The sequence below is a fragment of the Hypanus sabinus genome, chromosome 22, assembly GCF_030144855.1.
Source record: "Hypanus sabinus isolate sHypSab1 chromosome 22, sHypSab1.hap1, whole genome shotgun sequence".
NCBI lineage: Eukaryota > Metazoa > Chordata > Chondrichthyes > Myliobatiformes > Dasyatidae > Hypanus > Hypanus sabinus.
The window spans coordinates 28,178,278-28,197,758 of NC_082727.1; the positions used below are offsets into that span (position 1 = coordinate 28,178,278).

The 19,481-nt window shown below is 42.4% G+C and overlaps 1 protein-coding gene across 3 annotated transcripts in view; it reads left to right on the top strand.

Annotated features, from left to right (window-relative positions):
- Nucleotides 1–1,758: 1,758 nt before the first annotated feature.
- Nucleotides 1,759–19,481, top strand: part of rtkn2 (rhotekin 2) — a 47,975-nt gene continuing 30,252 nt past the window's right edge. For 2 of the 3 annotated variants that reach the window (XM_059947366.1, XM_059947368.1), the window contains exons 1-4: nucleotides 1,765–2,101; nucleotides 16,769–16,968; nucleotides 18,022–18,080; nucleotides 19,367–19,420. In XM_059947366.1, the coding sequence (XP_059803349.1) occupies nucleotides 2,024–2,101; nucleotides 16,769–16,968; nucleotides 18,022–18,080; nucleotides 19,367–19,420 (391 nt within the window). In that variant the 5' untranslated portion in view covers nucleotides 1,765–2,023. Of the gene's footprint in view, nucleotides 2,102–16,768; nucleotides 16,969–18,021; nucleotides 18,081–19,366; nucleotides 19,421–19,481 lie in introns of all 3 variants that reach the window. The other variant, XM_059947367.1, reaches the window with a different exon arrangement.

Consider the following 19,481-nt stretch of genomic DNA (forward strand, 5'->3'; position numbering starts at 1 on the left):
ATAAGGTAGATGCTGTGTTTGGCTCAATTCATGACACAGTTTACAAGTTTTACCATTCATTTACAGAGAAAACTGGAAAGCCAGGAGGGGCTCTTGATTTGTTCTTCGTGAGAGCTGATTCCCTGAGACCAGTCTCTGATACCCTCCTTTCATTCTAGCTTCTACTTATTAAGCAGCAATATTTCACTGTAGCTGGAAGAATACTGCTTGATTTTTGGAGCATCTGACTCCTGAGTCAATTGTGAAGATAAATATCAGCAGCTGAGATACCCTACAACAGACTGACACGATAGCATGCATTGAAACCAATGGCATGTCAGTACATCATTCTGAGAACCTTGCAATTGAGGATCATACTGTTTGTTTAGCTATAATAATTAATATTAGGAAGACCAACAATGATTTTTAACAGCATTAAGATGTAGTGACACACACAAAATGCTGGAGGAACTCAGCAGGCCAGGCAGCATCTATGGAAAAGGGTACATTCAACGTTTCCGACTGAGGCCCTTCAGCAGGACCCCCAAACATCGACTGTTTACTCTTGTCCATAGATGCTGCCTGGCCTAGTGAGTTCCACCAGCATTTTGTGTGTGTTGCTTGGATTTCCAACGTCTGCAGATTTTCTCTTGTTTAAAATGTAGTGAAGCAAGTTCACAGATTACAAGATTGAGGCAATTTGGAGAACAAAAGACAGCAATACCTGTAAGTAGTTGTCTTGATGGTCTAAAAATATGGACTCCACTTCTCTTTAGATCACAGCTGGTTCTAGTTTTGGTTCAATAATAGTTTTTTGGTCTAATATAGACAAACCTCTGTTTGCCTGTATTTAAACCCATTTGTACAGGAGTCTGAAGACCTACATTCAATGTTTCAAGACCAGTGTCTTTCTCTCCACTGTCAGATTTCTGATTAGTCCATGAAGTAATTAACACTACCTTGTTATTTCTTGTCTGCACTATTTATTTGCATTTTGTAATTTATAGTAACTTTTATTACTTGCAATCTACTGCTGCCACAGATCTACCAATTTCATGACATGTGCCAAACATAGATTCTAAACACTTCCAGCAAATGGAAGCTACCACCCTTCCTTCTTTAATGGCTACTGTCTTTTAAGTATCCATGTGCATTTCTCACAGTGAGCATTCCCCTGAATAATCATAGAGCAGAGGTTCCAATCTTTTTTTCTGCTATGGACCATTATCATTAGGCAAGGTATCCTTGGAACTCAGGTTGGGAACCCCTGACATAGAGCTATGAAGGCTGATGCAGCCTAACCCGTCCATGTTGACCACTGTACCCATTCAGCCGGTCCCAATTTCCTGCAATCAATCATATTGATTGATCATATTCCTGCAATCAACCCTCCATATACAGTATCTATCCAAGTGCTTAACGAAGCATTTGGATAGGTTTATGGAGGGTTGGGGCATAGATACTATCATACCTGCCTCAGTTATCTTAATGGGCACTAACAATTAGGAAAGTTGGTAGGTTGACTGAAGCGAGATGCAAACGTTCCAGTAGTTTATTTAGATAAGGGAAAAAATAGCTAAAATGGAAATGGTCAATAAACTCCACGGCATATTGAAGCGAGAAGCGAAGTTAACTAGCTCCAATGAGCGGGCAGGGAACTGAAACGTTGATACTGCCTCGCTCCAGATATCATCTGACCTGCTCAGTAGTATTTTGTGTTTTAATTGATTTATTCCCCCCCCCCCCCCCCCCCTTTTATCCGCTTAGTGATTAAGTGACGGAGAGTTCAGCGCCGTCATTCTCCCGGACGTCCAACGTTTAACTGCCTTGGTTCCAAATAGTCAAGGTTTGCAACGACATCGCCTTTGATTCACCCCTTCTGTCCGGCATCAGGGAGCGAGGAGTCGCTCAACGCTCCCCACCCCGGGGCAGACCCCGCTCACCCCCGAGACCGTTCCGGGCGAGCGAGCGAGCGAGCGGGCGCGCTCCGCCCTCGGTTACCCCGGAAGCGGGGCGGGGCGGGGCGGGGACGCGCGAGATTCGAATGTTGGTTCGCGCCCGCGGACGCTCCACGGCGCGAGGGATCGGCGGCGCCAACGGCGGGATGGCGGCCGAGGCCGGGGTGAGTGGCGCCTCTTGTTTACGGGCTTGAGCGACCGAGTCGGATCGCTGCAGAATGGCTCTCTCGCCTCCGGTCCTTCTCGCACTTTGGACCGGTCGCGTCCGGGCTCTTCGATAAATCTTTAGAGCCTTTTGCCATCACCCTTTGTCTGCGTCGCGGTGAACTGGAACTAGGGTACACTGAAAAGCCTTTCTTGCATACTGATGATACTTATCAAATCATTCCACAGTGCACTGAGATCGGACAACCCATAACAATGCAGAATTCAATGCGGCAGATACAGAGAAAGTGCAGTGCATCAGGGTCATAAGGAGATCTGTTCCTGAACGGTGGCCAGACCAAAAGGAGTTTTCTAGCTTGTTGCAAACACGGCTAAGAGATAGGGTGGTGAATAGAACCTGTATGGGACTTGATTCTGGAAGGTTTGTACAGAACCTAACGTGAAAATAAATCTGGTCTGGGTCAGAGCAGACAGGTTCTCCATATGAGAAATGACTGGGGGGCGGGGAGGGTGAGGTACTGTGGGATGTGGTTGGGCTGAAGAGTATGAGTAGAGTAGGGAGTGTTTGTTCACTCTGAGATTTCACTCCAGAGCCTGACTTGAGCCCAGCAGAAATTAACAATTTCTTATTTTAGGTCGAGTGTCTTCTGTGCTGGGATTGATTTTGGGTTTTGCATACTCAGGGCAAATTCTAATTTTATAACCAAGAAGAATGCTCTTAGAATTGCCCAGTTTCATCCCATTATCCAGTTGCTTTTGGTTTATCATTGCAATGTGTACCAAGATATAGTAAAAAGCTTTTTGTGTGTTATTCAGGCAGATCTTGCCACACAAGTACATTAAGATAGTAAAAACAAAATAGGATGGAGAATATAAGTTTTGCAGCTGCAGAGAAAGTGCAGTGCAGGGAACAATGCAAGGACCATGACAAGGTAGATTTGGAGATTGAGTCCATCTTTTGTCTGTTCAAGAGTCTGAAAACAACAGGATGGAAGCTCTCTTTGAGTTCAGTGGAACACGCTCTAGCAACTTTGCACCTCTTGCCTGAACGGAGAAGGCGGCAGAGAGAGTGTGACCTGTGTGGGAGTCCTTCATTATGTTGGATGCTTCCCGAAGAAGCAGGAAATGTAGACAAAATCATTAGAGATGATGCTGGTTCTGTAAAATGGGCAGTGTTGCAGTCTTGAGCAAAGCATTTGCTGTGATGCATCCAGGTAACTTTGAACACCACAGCAGAGTACAAGCCCTATGGCTCATGATGCGCTAACCTTCTGACCTACTCTAAGATTAATCTAACTCTTCCCTCCTACGCAGCCCTCCATTTTTCTATCATCAGTGTGCCATCTAAGTGATTCTTAAATATCCCTAATGGGTGTCACAGTAGCATAGTGGTTTGCACAACACTTTACAGTTCCAGCGACACGGGTTCAATTCCTGCAGCTGCCTGTAAGGAATTAGTACGTTCTCCCTGTGACTGCATGGCTTTCCTCTGGGTGGTCCGGTTTCCTCTCACAGTTTAAAAAAGGATGTACAGGTTTGTAGGTTAATTGGCCATTGTAAACATTGGTCGTTGTAAATAGTCCCATGATTGGGCTAAGATTAACTCAGGGGGTTGCTGGGCAGTGCAGCTTGAAAGACTGGAAGAGTCTATTCCACGGTGCATGAAAATAAGTAAAGTGTCATCCTCTGCCACCAACCCTGACAGGACATTCCATACACCCACTAACCTCTGTGTTTAAAAATAACTTGCCTCTGACATCCCCCCACCCCCCCATACTTTCCTCCAATCACTGTAAAGTAGGATAAGATGCTTTCTATGTTGCATTTGTAAAAATGGAGTGAGGATGTGGTTTGGGACCTTCTGGTGATCTCATTTGTCATTGTGAAAAGTTGTCCTAACATCCATGGTGACCCCACTGGCAAAGTCTGAAAGTTGTGTTTGCCACATCACCTCACAGTGGTTGTTTTGAGGTTGCCTGAGTGATATCAGGTGTCTTTTTTTTTTGTGTGTGACATGGTTCTGGCAATTGCTTTTTGCTGTTCTCTCTCCTTGGCTTGCCAGAGCTTTCCACGTGTACAGTAAGGATGTACAAACTTTTGATGTTCCCTTACCCCTTAGTTAGCAATGATAGTTCTGTTGTTGTTGTTCAGCAGAATCCTCTCCTTAATGTAAACTGAATCTTCGCATACCTGGAGTAATAAGCACTGAGCTTCCAATTACTACTGGATGTCACCCTACCCACCCCACTCTAGCCCATTCTCTCTATTGACCACAGGCCTCCAGTCTGAAATCAGCCCTCTGCGACCTCCCTTTGCCTTATCGCATCAAGCCAATTTTGTATCCAGCTAGCTAGCTCACCCTGAATTCCATGTGATTTCATTTTCCAGACTAGTCTAAGGTCCATGTTGGCAGTATCTACCACCCTGCTCTCTTGATCACGTCTTCAAAGAAAAAATTCTCAGTCAAATTCATGGGGCATAATTTCCCACTCTCAAAGCTGTGCTGACTATCATCAATCAGTCCTTGCCTTTCCAAGTACAGATAAGTCCTGCCTCTCAGAATTCCTTTCAGTAATTTACTCACCACTGATGTTAAGCCCACCAGTCTGCAGTGTGTTGTTGTAGCATTTCTGAAACAAAGGCACAATATTGGCCACCTTCTGGTGTGTTGGTACCTCACCCTTGACGAACATTGATACAGACATGTCTGCCAGGGTCCTAACAATTCTTTTTCTTGGTTCCCACTGCACCCCAGGATGCACTTAGTCATGCTCTGGAGATCAATCCACCTTTATGCACCTGAGGACTGCCAACATGACCTTTTTTGTTATGGTGATATTTCAGGACCTCACTGTTCTTTTCCCTGAATTCCCTGGTTTCCATCAGCATTTGCAAATGATGGAAATATGCACCAAATGAAACACTTAGCTGAAGCAATGAACGTAGAACACTACAGCACAGTACAGGCACTTTGGCTGATTTTTTAACCTAAATCTATCTATCTAATCCTCCCCTCCATAGTTCTCCATTCTTCTATCATTCTTGTGCCTATCTAAGAGATTTTAAATACCCCTAATGTACCTGCCTCTACCGTCAAATGTAGAGGGCACTCCAAACACCCACCACTCTGTGTCTAATCAAAAAAAAAACTTCTGACATCCCCTCAATACTTTCTTCCAATTGCCTTAAAATTATTCCTCCTGGTATTTGCGTAGCAATATATAGTTTTGGAAAGTACAACTAAATTCTGTTTTGGGGTCATAATGATCCCTGTTGGCTTAAAGGAGTAGTTACATGGTGCGGAGCGGTTCTTGGCATGTGAATTAGACATTCCCCCATCGCATTCTTCAAGCACTTCCATTCTCAGGTGTGTCACGTGCTGAGGTGTCTTGCTGCATGATTCCCAAAAGGCTGGAATGCAGATGAGGCAAGTAATTGGGTAAGATTTTTTTTATTGACTGGGAAATTGAGTATTTAAAAATAAGGAAGAGTGTGAAAGAAGGTACAGGATCCTCAGGGCCCACAACACCAGATTCAGGAACAGTTATTACCCCTCAACTATCAGGCTCTTCAACCAGAGGAGAAGACGTCACTCGTCCCATCACTGAACTGTTTCCAATACCGATGAACTCGCCTTCAGGGATTCTTCATCTCATTATTTATTGCTTTATTATTATTATTTTCTTCTTTCTTTTTGTGTTTGCACAGTTTGTTGTTTTTTTTTGCACATTGGTTGTTGTCCATCTGGTTGGGTGCAGTCTTTTATTGATTCTATTGTGTTTCTTGTATTTACTGTGATTTCCCGTAAGAAAATGAATCTCAGGTGTTCATATGTACTTTGATAAATTTACTTTGAAGTTGTGCTTCATTTATATTGATCTTTTACGAAACCTCATCTGAAGTACTGTGTGCAGTGTTGATCTCCTTATTTAAAGAAGAACATTAATGCAGAGAACTAGTACTTGGTACGGCTGGATTGTCAAATGCTAACATAATGCTCTGTTGTAGTACTATATTTGTCAACATGTTATTCAATGTATTGGCACCATCTAGTGATGTACTGTTAATACTGCAGATGTTTAATTTTGTTGAAAGTGGATCAAACTAGTTGAGCATTTTTCATTCCTGTTGTTACTGCCTAAGAGTTGGAAAGTTCCTATCACTTTTGTGAGAGAGACTGTTATAGTTCAGGTTTGTCATTCAACTGTACACATATACCACTGTACAAAACAACATCCCTCTAAACCAAGGTGCACAACATAGGTGCATAACTCTCACTCATAGCATGTAGGGAAATATTACTACAGTACCAGTAACTTAAATAATAAGATGCATTTGTTTCATAAGTAAAAATGTAAACAGCATAACGCTACTGGCATTTCATGCATGATGAGACCTGGGTGGCAACGAGTTCAGTAGTTTTACAGCCTGAAGGAAGAAGCTGTTTCCCATCCTAACCATTCTTGTCCTAATGCTATGGTACCCTGGATGATAGTTGGGGATCAAAGAGATTGTTGATTGGGTGGGAGGGATCATTGACAATGCTATGGACCCTGAGTGTACAGTGCTCTTGATGAATATCTGGGTGGAAGAGAGACCCTGATGATCCTCTCAGCAGTCCTTGTAATCCTTTGTAGGGACTTGTAGTCAGATGCCTTGCAATTCCTGTACCTGATGCAACTGGCCAGAGCACTCTGTGGCGCTCCTGTAAAAATTGGTTAGAATGGAGGGATGAGACTCACCTGAGTCTCTTCAGGAAGTGAAGATGCTGCTGTGCTTTCTTGACCAAAGAGGTAGAGTTAAGGGAATCTATGTGCCCTCCCAGAAACCTGGTTCTCCTAACTGCCTCCACAGATGAGCCATGTACTGTTTGTATAGTGAGGAGTGGTCAGCCTGCATCTTCCTAAAGTCCACAATCATCTCCTTAGCCTTGTCCACATTGAGATTCAAGTTGTCGTTATTCCATCTGCTCTGTTTCCTCTTTGTATGTTTCCTCATTGAAGGTTCGGCTTCAGGATGAAAATAAAGTACTGTAGATGCTGGTATCTGCAAATAAGAAAATGCTGAAAACACAATTAAGGTCAGGTGGCATCTGTGGAAAGAGGAAGTGAATTTCTGTGCTCTCTCCACTCCGCTTCAATGATCTCTTGGAGTCCTAGACACCAATGACACGACACACCTGATTCTCGTAACATTTAAGTATCTAAACGAGCACTTTGTGATGAAATGTTGGTAGATGGACACTAGGTGGCTGGAATGGACAGAGTAGGGTGAAGGGGCTGTTACTGTGCTAAATGATTATAAAGTCTGTCTTCACCAACACACTCCTCAAACAGCTTATATTCTTCTAAGTGAGGTTATTTAGTACTGAGTTGGGGTCAGTTTTTGTGCTGTGGTATCTATTGGGAAACCCTGCATGAATTTCAAAGTGCAAAAGTGGCAGCCAGTTGCTTTAGACTAGATTTTATGGGAAGTTCCACTTTGTTAAAATATTTAATTCATTTCAAGATCTCTTACAGTAACAGTTTACCATCTGAGGATGTCCATATGAACATGTCATCATTTTACTGGTATTGATGGTAAAGGGCAAAACAATTACAGGTCTACAATATAGTAGTACTTGTACTTGGCTAAAAAGGTTTAATTTTACTGTGAATCTGGTGTCTCTTCACTTGTGCATCAGTAATTATGGCATCAGACTTCTAGAAAATATGAAATAATCTTGCTCAATGTTAAACTATTGTGCTGACAGTTATTCCTGGGTTCTGAGCTACACAAATAACAGTTTGATTGAATTTTTGTGCCAACGCTAAAAAGACTCTTGCGTAGATGTTAGCTTATTGTCTCCCAGAATAAATGCTGTTGAAGAATTGATGAGCTATACAAATGGAGTCTACATTTCTGCCATCTGCTGGAATCTATATTTCCGTGGTCATGGTCTGAATATTAGGTAGGTAGATGGATGATAGGAAAATGAATGTAGAAGGATTGACCTCAGAGTAGGTCAGCACAACTCCGTGGGCTAAAGGGCCTGTACTTTGCTGTAGTGTTCCATGTTCAAAATCCTTCTCGCATTGTAACATGATCCATTCAAGTACTTGGATATTTGGAATTTGTATGTGAATTTAAATCCTAACACATTGTTCAAAAAAGAAAAGAGGTGTTCTCTCTTTATCCCAGCCAATATTTTTCTCTCAAATATAACAAGGATTGATGATCTGAATAATTGATAGCTATTTTCCTTGCTGCACCTGCCACTGTTGGCTCCCTAATAAGAAGAGGTAACTCAGGCCCTGAAGGCATGATGTAATAGCTACCCATTGAGTAAAGTGTTCCGCACTCTAGCCAGTTTCATGCAGGGGTACAGCTCCTGCGATCTAGTCTCCTTCCTGCCGTGCTTTTACTTTGGCTGGATGGCAACGTGGCCACATTTGTTTCAAGGTTGTGCACTGTATCTCAATGTTCAGTTAGAGCGATTGCCCAATAGTTCCAGGGACCTGAGTTCCATCTTGATCTGAGTGAAGGGTGGTGGTCTGTGGGCAATTAGCATGTTCTCCCTGTGGAACCAGGGTTTTCTTCCACATCCCAGAGACCAGTTGGCCACTGTTAATTGCCCCATGTGTGTAGTTGTGTGATGGGAATGTAGCGAGAACAGAACAGGATTAATGAATGATGAATGTAAATGGGAGCTTATGGACCAAATAACCTTTTTCTGTGATGCATTCCTTTGACTCTTCTTCCTCTATACCTAGTTATAGAGTCATAGAAAAGTACAGGACGGAAAAAGGCTCCTTGGCACATCTCGTCTGTGCCAAATCATTTCAACTGCCTACTCCCATCAACCTGCACCGGAGCCAGAGCCCTCCATACCCCTACCATCCATGTATCGATCCAAGCTCCTCTTAAATGTTGAAATCAAGCTCACATGTACCACTTTGACTGGCAGCTCATTCTACACTCTCACAACCCTCTGAGTGAAGAAATTTACCATCATGATTGCCTTAACCTTTTCACCTTTCACCCTTAACCCATGATCTCTAATTGTAGTCCTACCCAACCTCAGTGGATAAAGCCTGCTTGCATTTACCCTATCTATAGCCCTCATAATTTTGAATACCTCTATCAAATTTCCACTCAGTTTTATACGTTTCCAAGAAATAAAGTCCTAACCTACAGGCAGTCCCTGGGTTACAAACGAGTTCCGTTCCTGAGTCTGTCTTTAAGTCAGATTTGTACATAAGTCAAAACAAGTACATTCAGTATTATTTGGCGTCAGTTAATCAAACTTAGTATATAGTATATATTTTACCTTTCAATGCATATAAGACACTTAGGAAACATATGTATTCCAATAATTAAACCACTGCGTTGCTTAGTAATAGTTGTAGCTTTCATCGGGGCAGGGCCTTTCACATGTTCCATTATTCTCACTTCATCCTTTATCCTTTAAAATTGTTACGGTCGTTGACCGATTGTAGCCTAATGCTTTTCCAATGACCGATAACATTTCACCTCTTTCCAAACACTATTATTTCCACTTTATTTTCAGTCATGATCGTTTCCCATCAATGGAACAGAAACACTGTGGGCGACGGGTCCCAGACTCCACCAGCTCCCGAGCTCCGCCGGGTCCTAAGGGCCACCGCACTGAGACAGGTTAAATGGGACAAGTGGGGACTGTGCTGGGTTTGAGTTTGGGTATTTGATCCTCCACAATATTCCGCATGGGAATTTAAACTGGAGGTGACTGTTTTTTTTTTACATTGAGTTGGGAGCTCGCCATCAACCCAGCACGGATGGAGAGCACGCTTGGGAGCAGTCTGTCACTGGATCGAACTCAGGAACCTCCGTTCTTGAGCCTGGCACTGATCTCACTGCGCCACCAGCCGACCGGAAAAGTGGGGGGGGGGGCATCAGGGTGAAGCTTGTTAAGAAAAATTTAAGCCAAATACAAAGTTATACACTCAACACTGTGTCAATGGCAACGACTTAAAATGCCGAACGGCATTCCGATCCGACTTAAAATGGCAGGCGGCGTTCTCCTTCCTCAGTTCATAAGGACGAGTTGTTTGTAAGTTGAACATTCGTAACTAAGGGACTACCTGTATTCAGTCTTTCAATATAACTCAGGTTCTCTAGCCTGGCAACATCCTTGTAAATTTTCTCTGCACTCTTTCAACTTTATTTAAACCTTTCCTGTAGGTAGGTGTCCAAAACTGCACAAAATACTCTAATTAGGCCTCACCAATGTCTTGTGCAACTTCAACATGACACCCCATCTCCTGTATGCAATACTTTGATTTTTGAAGGCCAATGTGCCAAAAGCTTTCTTTAGGACCCTATCGATCTGTGAAGCTACTTTCAATGAATTATGAACCTGTACAGTATTCCCAGATCCCTTTGTTCTACAGCACTCCTCAGTGCCCTGCTGATCACTATAAGACCTACCCTGGTTGGTCTACCCAAAGTGCAACACCTCAAACTTGTCTGCATTAAATTCCATCTACCATTGTTCAGCTCACTTTTCCAGTTGGTCCAGATCCCACTGCAAGCTTTGATAGTCTTCCTCATTGTCCACTACACCACCAATCTTGGTGTCATCTGCAAATTTGCTGATGCTGTTAACCACATTATCATCCAGATAGTTGAAATAGGTGACAAACAACAGTGGACCAGCACACATCCCTGTAGCACACCACTAGTCACAGGCATCCAGACGGAGAGTCAACCGTCTACTACCACTCTCTGGCTTCTCCCACAAAGCCAATGTCTAATCCAATTTACTACCTCCTTGTGAATGCTGAGCAAATGAACCACCTTAACCAACCTCCCATACTGGACCTTGTCAAATGTCTTGCTAAGGTCCACTACTGATGTCAGGCTCACCAGCATATAATTTCCTGATTTATTTGTAAAGCCTTTCTTAAAAAGTGGAACAACATTGGCTATCCTCTAATCCTCTGGTCCCTCACCTGTAGCTAAGGATGATTTAAATATCTCTGCTAGGATCCCAGCAATTTCTGGACTTGCCTCCTACAGGGTCCAAGAGAAAACGTTGTCAGGCCCTGGGGGTCTATCCACCCTAATTTGCCTCAAGACTGCAAACACATCCTCCTCTGTAATCTGTATCAGGTCCATGAAGTCAATGCTACTTTGCCTCACTTCTGTAGATTCTGTGGCCTTCTCTTGAGTGAATACAGATGCAAAAAATTAATTTAAGATTGCTCCATCTCTTTTGGATCCACACATAGATTACCATGCTAATCTTCCAGAGGACCTATTTTGTCCGTTGCAATCCTTTTGCTTTAAACATATCTGTAGAATCCCTTAGTATTCTCCGTCACCTTGTCTGCTGGGGCAACCACTTGCCTTACTTTAGCCATCCTGGTTTCTTTCTAAAGGGTTCTCTTGCATTTCTTATACTCCATAAGCACCTCATTTGGTCCTAACTCCCTATGCCGCACCTTTTTTTTTCTTAACCAATATCTCTCGAAAACCAAGGATCCCTAAATCTATTACCTTGACCTTTTATTCTGACTGGCACATGCAAGATTTGTACTCTCAAAATGTCACTTTTGAAAGCCTTGCACTTACCAAGTACGCCTTTCCTGGAAAACAGCCTGTCCCAATCCATATGTAACACCTTATATACCGGCTGGGTAGCCTCCAATCTGATGGCATGAACATTGACTTCTCTAACTTCCATTAATGCCCCTCCTCCCCTTCTTACCCCATCCCTGACATATTTAGTTGTTTGCCTGTTCTCCATCTCCCTCTGGTGCTTCCCCCCTTTCTTTCTCCTGAGGCCTCTCGTCCCATGATCCTTTCCCTTCTCCAGCTCGGTATCACTTTCACCAATCACCTTTCCAGCTCTTAGCTTCATCCCACCGCCTCCGGTCTTCTCCTATCATTTTGCATTTCCCCCTCCCCCCACTACTTTCAAATCTCTTAGTATCTTTCCTTTCAGTTAGTCCTGACGAAGGGTCTCAGCCCGAAATGTCGACAATACTTCTCCCTATAGATGCTGCCTGGCCTGCTGTGCTCCACCAGCATTTTGTGTGTGTTGTTGTCCCAATCCATGCTTGCCAGATCCTTTCTGATACCGTTAAAATTGGCCTTCCTCTAATTTAGAATTTCAGCATGCGGACCAGACCTATCTTTTTGCATATTTACTTTGAAACTAATGACATTATGATCTCTAGGTGTAAAGTGTTCTCCTACACAAACTGTCACTTGCCCTGCCTCATTCACTAATGGCATACTCTCTCATTGAAACTTCTATGTACTGATTAAGGAAACTTTCCTAAACATATTTGATTAACTCCATCCCACCTCATCCTTTTACAGTATGGGAGTCCCAGTGAATACGTGGAAAGTTAAAATCACCCACCATAACAGCCTTTTTTCTCTTGTGACAGTATGCGATCTCTCTACAAATCTGTTCCTCTATTGCCCATTTAACATGGTCATACCTGTCTTATTCCTCAGTTCCATCCATAACACTTTACTAGTTGAGTTCTCCAGTCTGTCCTGACTGAGCACTGCCATGACATTTTCCCTGATTAGTAACGCCACTCCTCCTCCTCTAATCCCACCTGCTCTGTCACATCTAAAACATCAGAACCATGGAATATTGAACTGCCAGTTCTGTCCTTCGTGTAACCAAGTCTCACTAATAGCTAGAATATCATAATTCCATGTGTTGACCCATGCCCTGAGCTCATCAACCTGTGTTACTTCTTGCATTGAAATATACATAGCTCAGTCCATGCTCAACCTTTTTCTTTCTGACTTTTGTCTGAGTTCTTAACAACATTTCTCTCCACTATCTGTTCCAGTACTCTGGTTCCCATTCCCCTGTAACTAGTTTAACCTCTCCCCACCTCCATTTCAGCTATTATGTTAAGTTTTCCTTTATCTGGACTAAGACTTTCAATGTGTGGGGAAATGAACAGTTCACTTAGTCCTTGGCATTCCTGGGTATCAACATCTCTGAAGAATTATCCTGAACCCAGCATATTAATTCAGTTATAAAGAAGGCAATCCAGCAGCTGTGTTTCAAGATTAGCAAATAACTGCAGATGTGCCATGGGGAGCATTCTAACTGGTTGTATCACTATCTGGGATGGAGGGGCCAAAGCATAGTTTTAAAAAAAGCTGCAAAAGGTTGTGTCCATCAGTAAGGACCCCCATCAACTGGAACATTCTGTCTTCTCATTAACTGCCATTAGAGAGGAGGTACAAGAGTTCAAAGATGTATGTACTTAATGTTTTAGGAACAACATCTTCCCTTCTACCATCAGACGTCTGAATGGACTATGAATCAACCCTTGAGCACCATCTCACTAATATTTGCTTTCTTTGCTTTACTTGATTTATTTTATATACACTCATTGATCACTTTATTTGGTAACTCCTGTACCTAGTATATCACTGAGTACAAGTTTGTGGTCTTGTACTGCTATAGTCCGTCCGCCTCAAAGTTCGATGTATCGTGTATTCAGAGGTGCTTTTCTGTATAATACTGTTGTAACATGTGGCTAGTTGAGTTAGTCTCCTTCCTGTCAGCTTGAACCTGTCTGGCTCTTCTCCTCTGATCTCACTCATTAATAAGGCCTTTTCACCCATAGAATTACCTGGATTTTTTTTTTGCATCATTCTCCATAAACTCTGGAGACTGTTGTGCATGACAACCCCAGGAGTTGAGCTTGATGATGTGGACTGAGTATAAAAATTTACAAGTGCCTGCACAGTATACTGTACCTTCTGACACATTTATAGCAAGACGTGTGAAAATCTTTTCTGTGACGAAAGAAATGTGCTATTTGATAAGAGTGGAAAACTCCAACACGAAATACCAATCACAGTTTATTGGTCAGCCTTTGCTCAGTGAGTACTTTAGGGTAGGAAGATTGTTGATAAAATCTTGGCTCCCTCAGATGGATGTAAAAGGTCTGATCACTGTGGGTGGTGGTTGTTCATCTCTGCGCTTGTGGCACATCGGTCGAAAACTTTGCTGTTTCTTTAGCATTTTTCTGGGGTTTTTTTGAGACTGCGTTGCTAGCTCAACACCCAGCCTAGCAAGGATGGAAAGCATGCAAGGAACTGGGCAGATTTGAACCGGGACCACTCCCCTCAAAGTCTGGTGCGGATGCCACCACACCACTAGTCAGCTGATGATGTGGGTAATGATAGGTTAAACAAGCTAGAGCTTTTCTCTTTGGAGCAGAGGATGAGAGGTGACTTGATAGAGGTGTACCAGATGAAGAGGCATAGATTGAGTGCCTAGCCAGGGACTTTTCTCCCCCTAGACAGAAATGGCCAATATAAGGGGGCATAATTTTATGGTGAATAGAGGAAAGTATGGGGGGGTGGATATTGGAGATGTTTTATTTACATAGAGAGGGGTGGTGCATGGAAAACACTGCCGAAGTGGTGGTACTGGAAGAACACAGAGTATGATTTGTAGAAGGCTTTCAAAAGTGTAGAAACAATTCTGAGCAAGGTTGGAGGTGACATCGGATGCACATCAGCTCCAGCAGGGTGTGCAAGACATGACTTCCTACAAGCTAACTCCAATAGCATGAATTGCAGCAATGCTTCACTACCGGATGAGCTCAACACCTTCTATGCTCACTTTGAAAGGGAGAGTATAACTACAGCTGCGAAGATCCCTGCTGCACCTGGTGACCCTGTGATTTCTATCTCAGAGGCCGATGTTAGGCTGTCTTTAAGGAGGGTGAACCCTCAGAAGGCAGCAAGCCCCAATGGAGTACCTGATAAGACTCTGAAAAATTGTGTCAACCAACTGGCGGGAGTATTCAAGGACATTCTCAACCTTTCACTGCTCCAGTCGGAAGTTCCCACCTGCTTCAAAAAGGCAAAAATTACACCAGTGCCTAAGGTCATGGCTAGAATGAACTCCTGACTCAGCAAGGACCTGGACCCACTGCAATTTACCTATCACCATGATAGGTCTACAGCAGACACAACCTCAATGGCTCTTCACATGGCCTTAGATCATCTGAGCAATACAATGCTATTCGTTGACTTTAGCTCAGTGTTTTGCACCATTGTTCCCACAGTTCTGATTGATAAGCTACAGAATCTGGACCTCTGTATCTCCCTCTGAAACTGCATTGTCAACTTCCCAGCTAGAAGACTGGAATCTGTGCAGATTTTGGTAATATATTCTCACTAATGATCACCGGTGCACCTTGGGTGTGTGCTCAGCCCACTGCTCTTCTCCCTCTATACCCGTGACTGTATGGCTAGATATTGCTCCAATGCCATCTATAAATTTGCTGATGATACAACCATTGTTGGTAGAATCTCAGATGGAGCTGAGAGGGCATACAGGAGTGAGGTATACCAGCTAGTTGAGTGGTATCACAGCAACAACCTTGCACTCAATGTCAGTAAGACGAAGGAGCTGAATGTGGACTTCAGGAAGGGTAAGATGAAGGAACACAAACTAATCCTCATAGAAGGATCAGAAGTGGAGAGTGTGAGCATTTTCAAGTTGTGTCAAGATCTCTGAGGATCTAACTATGTCCTAACATATCAATGCGACTATCAAGAAGGCAAGACAATGGCTATGTTTCATTAGAAGATTGAGGGGATTTGGTTTGTCAACTAAAACACTCAAAAATTTCTATAGATGTACTGTGGAGAGCATTCTGATTGACTGTATCACTGTCTGATATGGAGCGAGGTGGAAGGGGGTGGGGGGCTACTGCACAGGACCGAAGGAACCTGCAGAAAGTTGTAAAATTAGCTCCATCTTGGGTACTAGCCTCCTTGGTATCCAAGACCTCTTCAAGGAGTGGTGCTTCAGAAAGGCAACGTCCATTATTAAGGACCTCCTTCACCCAGGGCATGCCCTCTTATTGTTACCATCAGGAAAGAAGTAGAGAAGCCTGCAGGCACACACTCAGCAATTCAGGAACAGCTTCTTCCCCTCCGCAATACGGTTCCTAAATGAACATTGAATCCATGAACATTACCTCACTTTTTTAATATATATTATTTCTGTTTTTGCACTATTTTTAATCTATTCAATATGTACATATATAGTTACTATAATTGATTTACTTATTTTTTTCTTTCCATATTATCAAGTATTGCATTGTATTGTTGCTGCTAACAAATTTCTCAACACATGCCAGTGATAATAAACCTGAGTCTGAGACATATTAAAGATATTTAATAAACTCTTCAATAGCCACATCATCATCGTCATCAGGTGCCATGCCCAGTTTGAGCTTTGACCGCCATGGCCCACACACGCCTGTTTCAGGTCAAGGAAAGGAATACTGCTAGCCACATAGATGATAGAAAACTGGTGGGTTACATAGGAGGGAAGGATTAGATTAAAATTAGAGTATGTTAAAACGCTTGGTCTGTATTAAAAAGCTAGTGGTCTGTATTATGCTGTAATGTTCTATGTTAATATTTATTCCATGCCTAACATTGCAGCTTGGCTATTAACACCTTGCACTTCGTAGGAATTTCCTGTATGTAATTTGGCTGCAATAATACATCTGCCACAGTGTTTCAATGTGTATAAAATTGATTATAAAATGTTTGAGTTCTGAGTTTGGGAAAGGTGCTAAATAAATGCAAATCTTTCTCATTCTGCCCATTTTCTCGTTACTTCCTTGCAGGTTTCCGATATCCAAGAAAAAATTGACTTTGAAAGTCGGATGCGGGAAGGGACTTGTAAGCTCCTTGCTGTGTCCACTCAGCGGGATCAGGTGCTACATGCTGCCAAAAACCTTCTGACCTGCAGCGCTCGCATCATCCGTTACAGAGCTGAGTTGCAGAAGCACTCACAGGGTCAAATCCTGGCTAAGGTGTCAAGGAGGTATGTTGGAACTGAACATCACGTAGATTTATTCTCCATTTGCTGCTTGTTTCTTTATTTGACTTTTCTTCAAGAAAAGATTGGTTTTATTTGTTACATGTGCATTGAAAAATATGGTGAAATACGTCATTTGCATCAATAAACAACATAGTCCGAGGATGTGCTGGGGCAGTCCACGAGTGTCGCTATGCTTCTGTTGCCAACATAACAAGACTACAGCTTACTGACCCTAACCTGTCTATCTTTGAAATGTGGGAGGAAACCAGAGAACAGGAAAACAAACCCACGTGGTGACTGAGAGAATGTACAAACTCCTTACAGAAAGCCACAAAAATTGAACTGCTTTCACTGGCGCTGTAAGGTGTTGCACGAGCCACTAACGTGCTCAAGCAACACTAATATGTCACCCTGTGCACTGATGTGCATTTACAGCTTTCACATGATTTCAGAAAAAGCCCAAATAACTGCCTTAAAACATGTTCAAATTGTATTGCCCTAGTGGATATTTTACATAACAAATACTACTTTATTTTTGCTGAACTGGTATCTGTGTGAAAGCTTCAAACCTCGCCTCCATCCTGAATATTATAGATAAAGGGTGCTATTTGAAGCTATGTGTGTTTGAAAATGTATACCATTAAAAGCCAAGTAATATATCTGAAAAGTACAATCTGTTTGATGTTTCAGAAAAGGAATACTGCTTTCAGAAAACTTTTTTTTTAAATAAAATGTGCCTCACGGGCTAACTTGCTTAATGCCAGTGAAACAAGTATCCCTTTATTCTTGAAGTATTGAAAAAAGGCCTTATGTAATTGTACTATTGTGACTTGTTGGGAATGGCACATCTCATAAAAGTTGTAAAGAAATGCATCTACAGTATAAAATGGTGCACCACTGCAGCTTTGAGCTGTGTTTTAATAGCTCGCCCTTTCTAGTTAATATTCTTGAAGTTGTGCTTAGTATTAGACCATAAGATATAGGAGCACAATTGGGCCATTCAGACTATCTAGTCTGCTCCACTGTTCAATCATGGATTTCTTTTTCTTTCCACAGGTCTTTGGACGCTGAAACAAAAGAGTGTGTGCCATGTTCTGGAAAAGTTGCAATATCTGGTGCTTTTATTTATTCCACATTTTGATTTATTTTACTTCTCCATTTACAAAGGTCTCTATATAAATGCCAGGCCGTGTGTTATCCCATGCACTGCTTCTACGTATCTTTGATGCTTGGTACAATGCAGAACAGGCCCTTCTAGTCCTTTGAACTGCACCACCCCACAAACCCAATTTAACCCTAACCTAATCACAGGACAATTCACAATGACCAGTTAACCTACCCAGTATGTCTTTGGAGTGTGGGAGTGAACACGGGGTGGACATGCAGACTCCTTTTCAGATGATACCGGTATGAACTCTGAACTCTGACACCACAGTACTGCAGTGGTCAGCACAATGCTATTATATTCCTTGAGGCAATGGTTTCAGTATTGTCCTGGCTAACTGTCCAGTCTTATCTCCATAAGCAAGTTGATCTGAAACCCTGTATCCTAACTTGCAGAGCCTTGTTTACTTAGTAGCCCTGTATTCACTGATCTGTTTGCTCTTGGTTACCTCAATGCTTGCCTTTGTGCTCCAGCTCACCACTTCCTAATCTTAGGTCTGCAATCGTTGGATTTATTGGCCCTCATTCCATTTGGGCATCTGTGCATTTCCCCATTCACTCCACTAATTCCTGCCCTGCAGTCAGCCATCCAGGCAACAAACACTGGAATTCTCTGTAAGCCTCTTAGCATCTCTCTTTAAGAATATTGTTTAAACCTACCTTTGTCATCAAATCTCTGGTCAACTGACCATTGTCTTCTCCTACAATGCAATTTGATGTACAACTGCAGTTTGAACTGTCTGCTAATAGCTCACCCTTTCCAGCTAGTGACAATGACTGTCTTCTCTCTCTCCTCTGAACCAATTTGGGATATCTTTCATGTTAAAGATACAATATAAGTACATCTTAATCATTTCAATATTTTCCCACCTGATGTTCTTGGTAGTAATCTTGTTTGTACTTTTGTTTCTAAATATCCCAGTAATATTGTCAGGCACGGAATCCCTGTTCACACAGTGCCACAGGGAAAATGACCATCAGCATCATAATGTTTCTTCCAGTTGCTCTACCCCATGAGGCCACCGTTGATTGCTGTTACTGACATATATAATTGATGCTTCCAATTGTACATTGAATCCCTCCAACTACTGGTAGTGCACCAGTATCTCAGATTTTGTGAGCAATGGGCAATTTATTCCTCGATCATGTAAAATGTCTAAAGTTGATGTACACATTTCTTCATTTATTCTATTGTGTTTTGTGATTATAAAGAGCCAATATGTTCTTGCTGTTGTAGATATCCGAATTCCATTAATGTGGAGAGACTCGGATCACTTTAACTACCGTGGCAGTAAGTAATTAAAACAATCATTTGTTTGTGGCATTTATCTCTTCCTGATCTATTTTCTGAC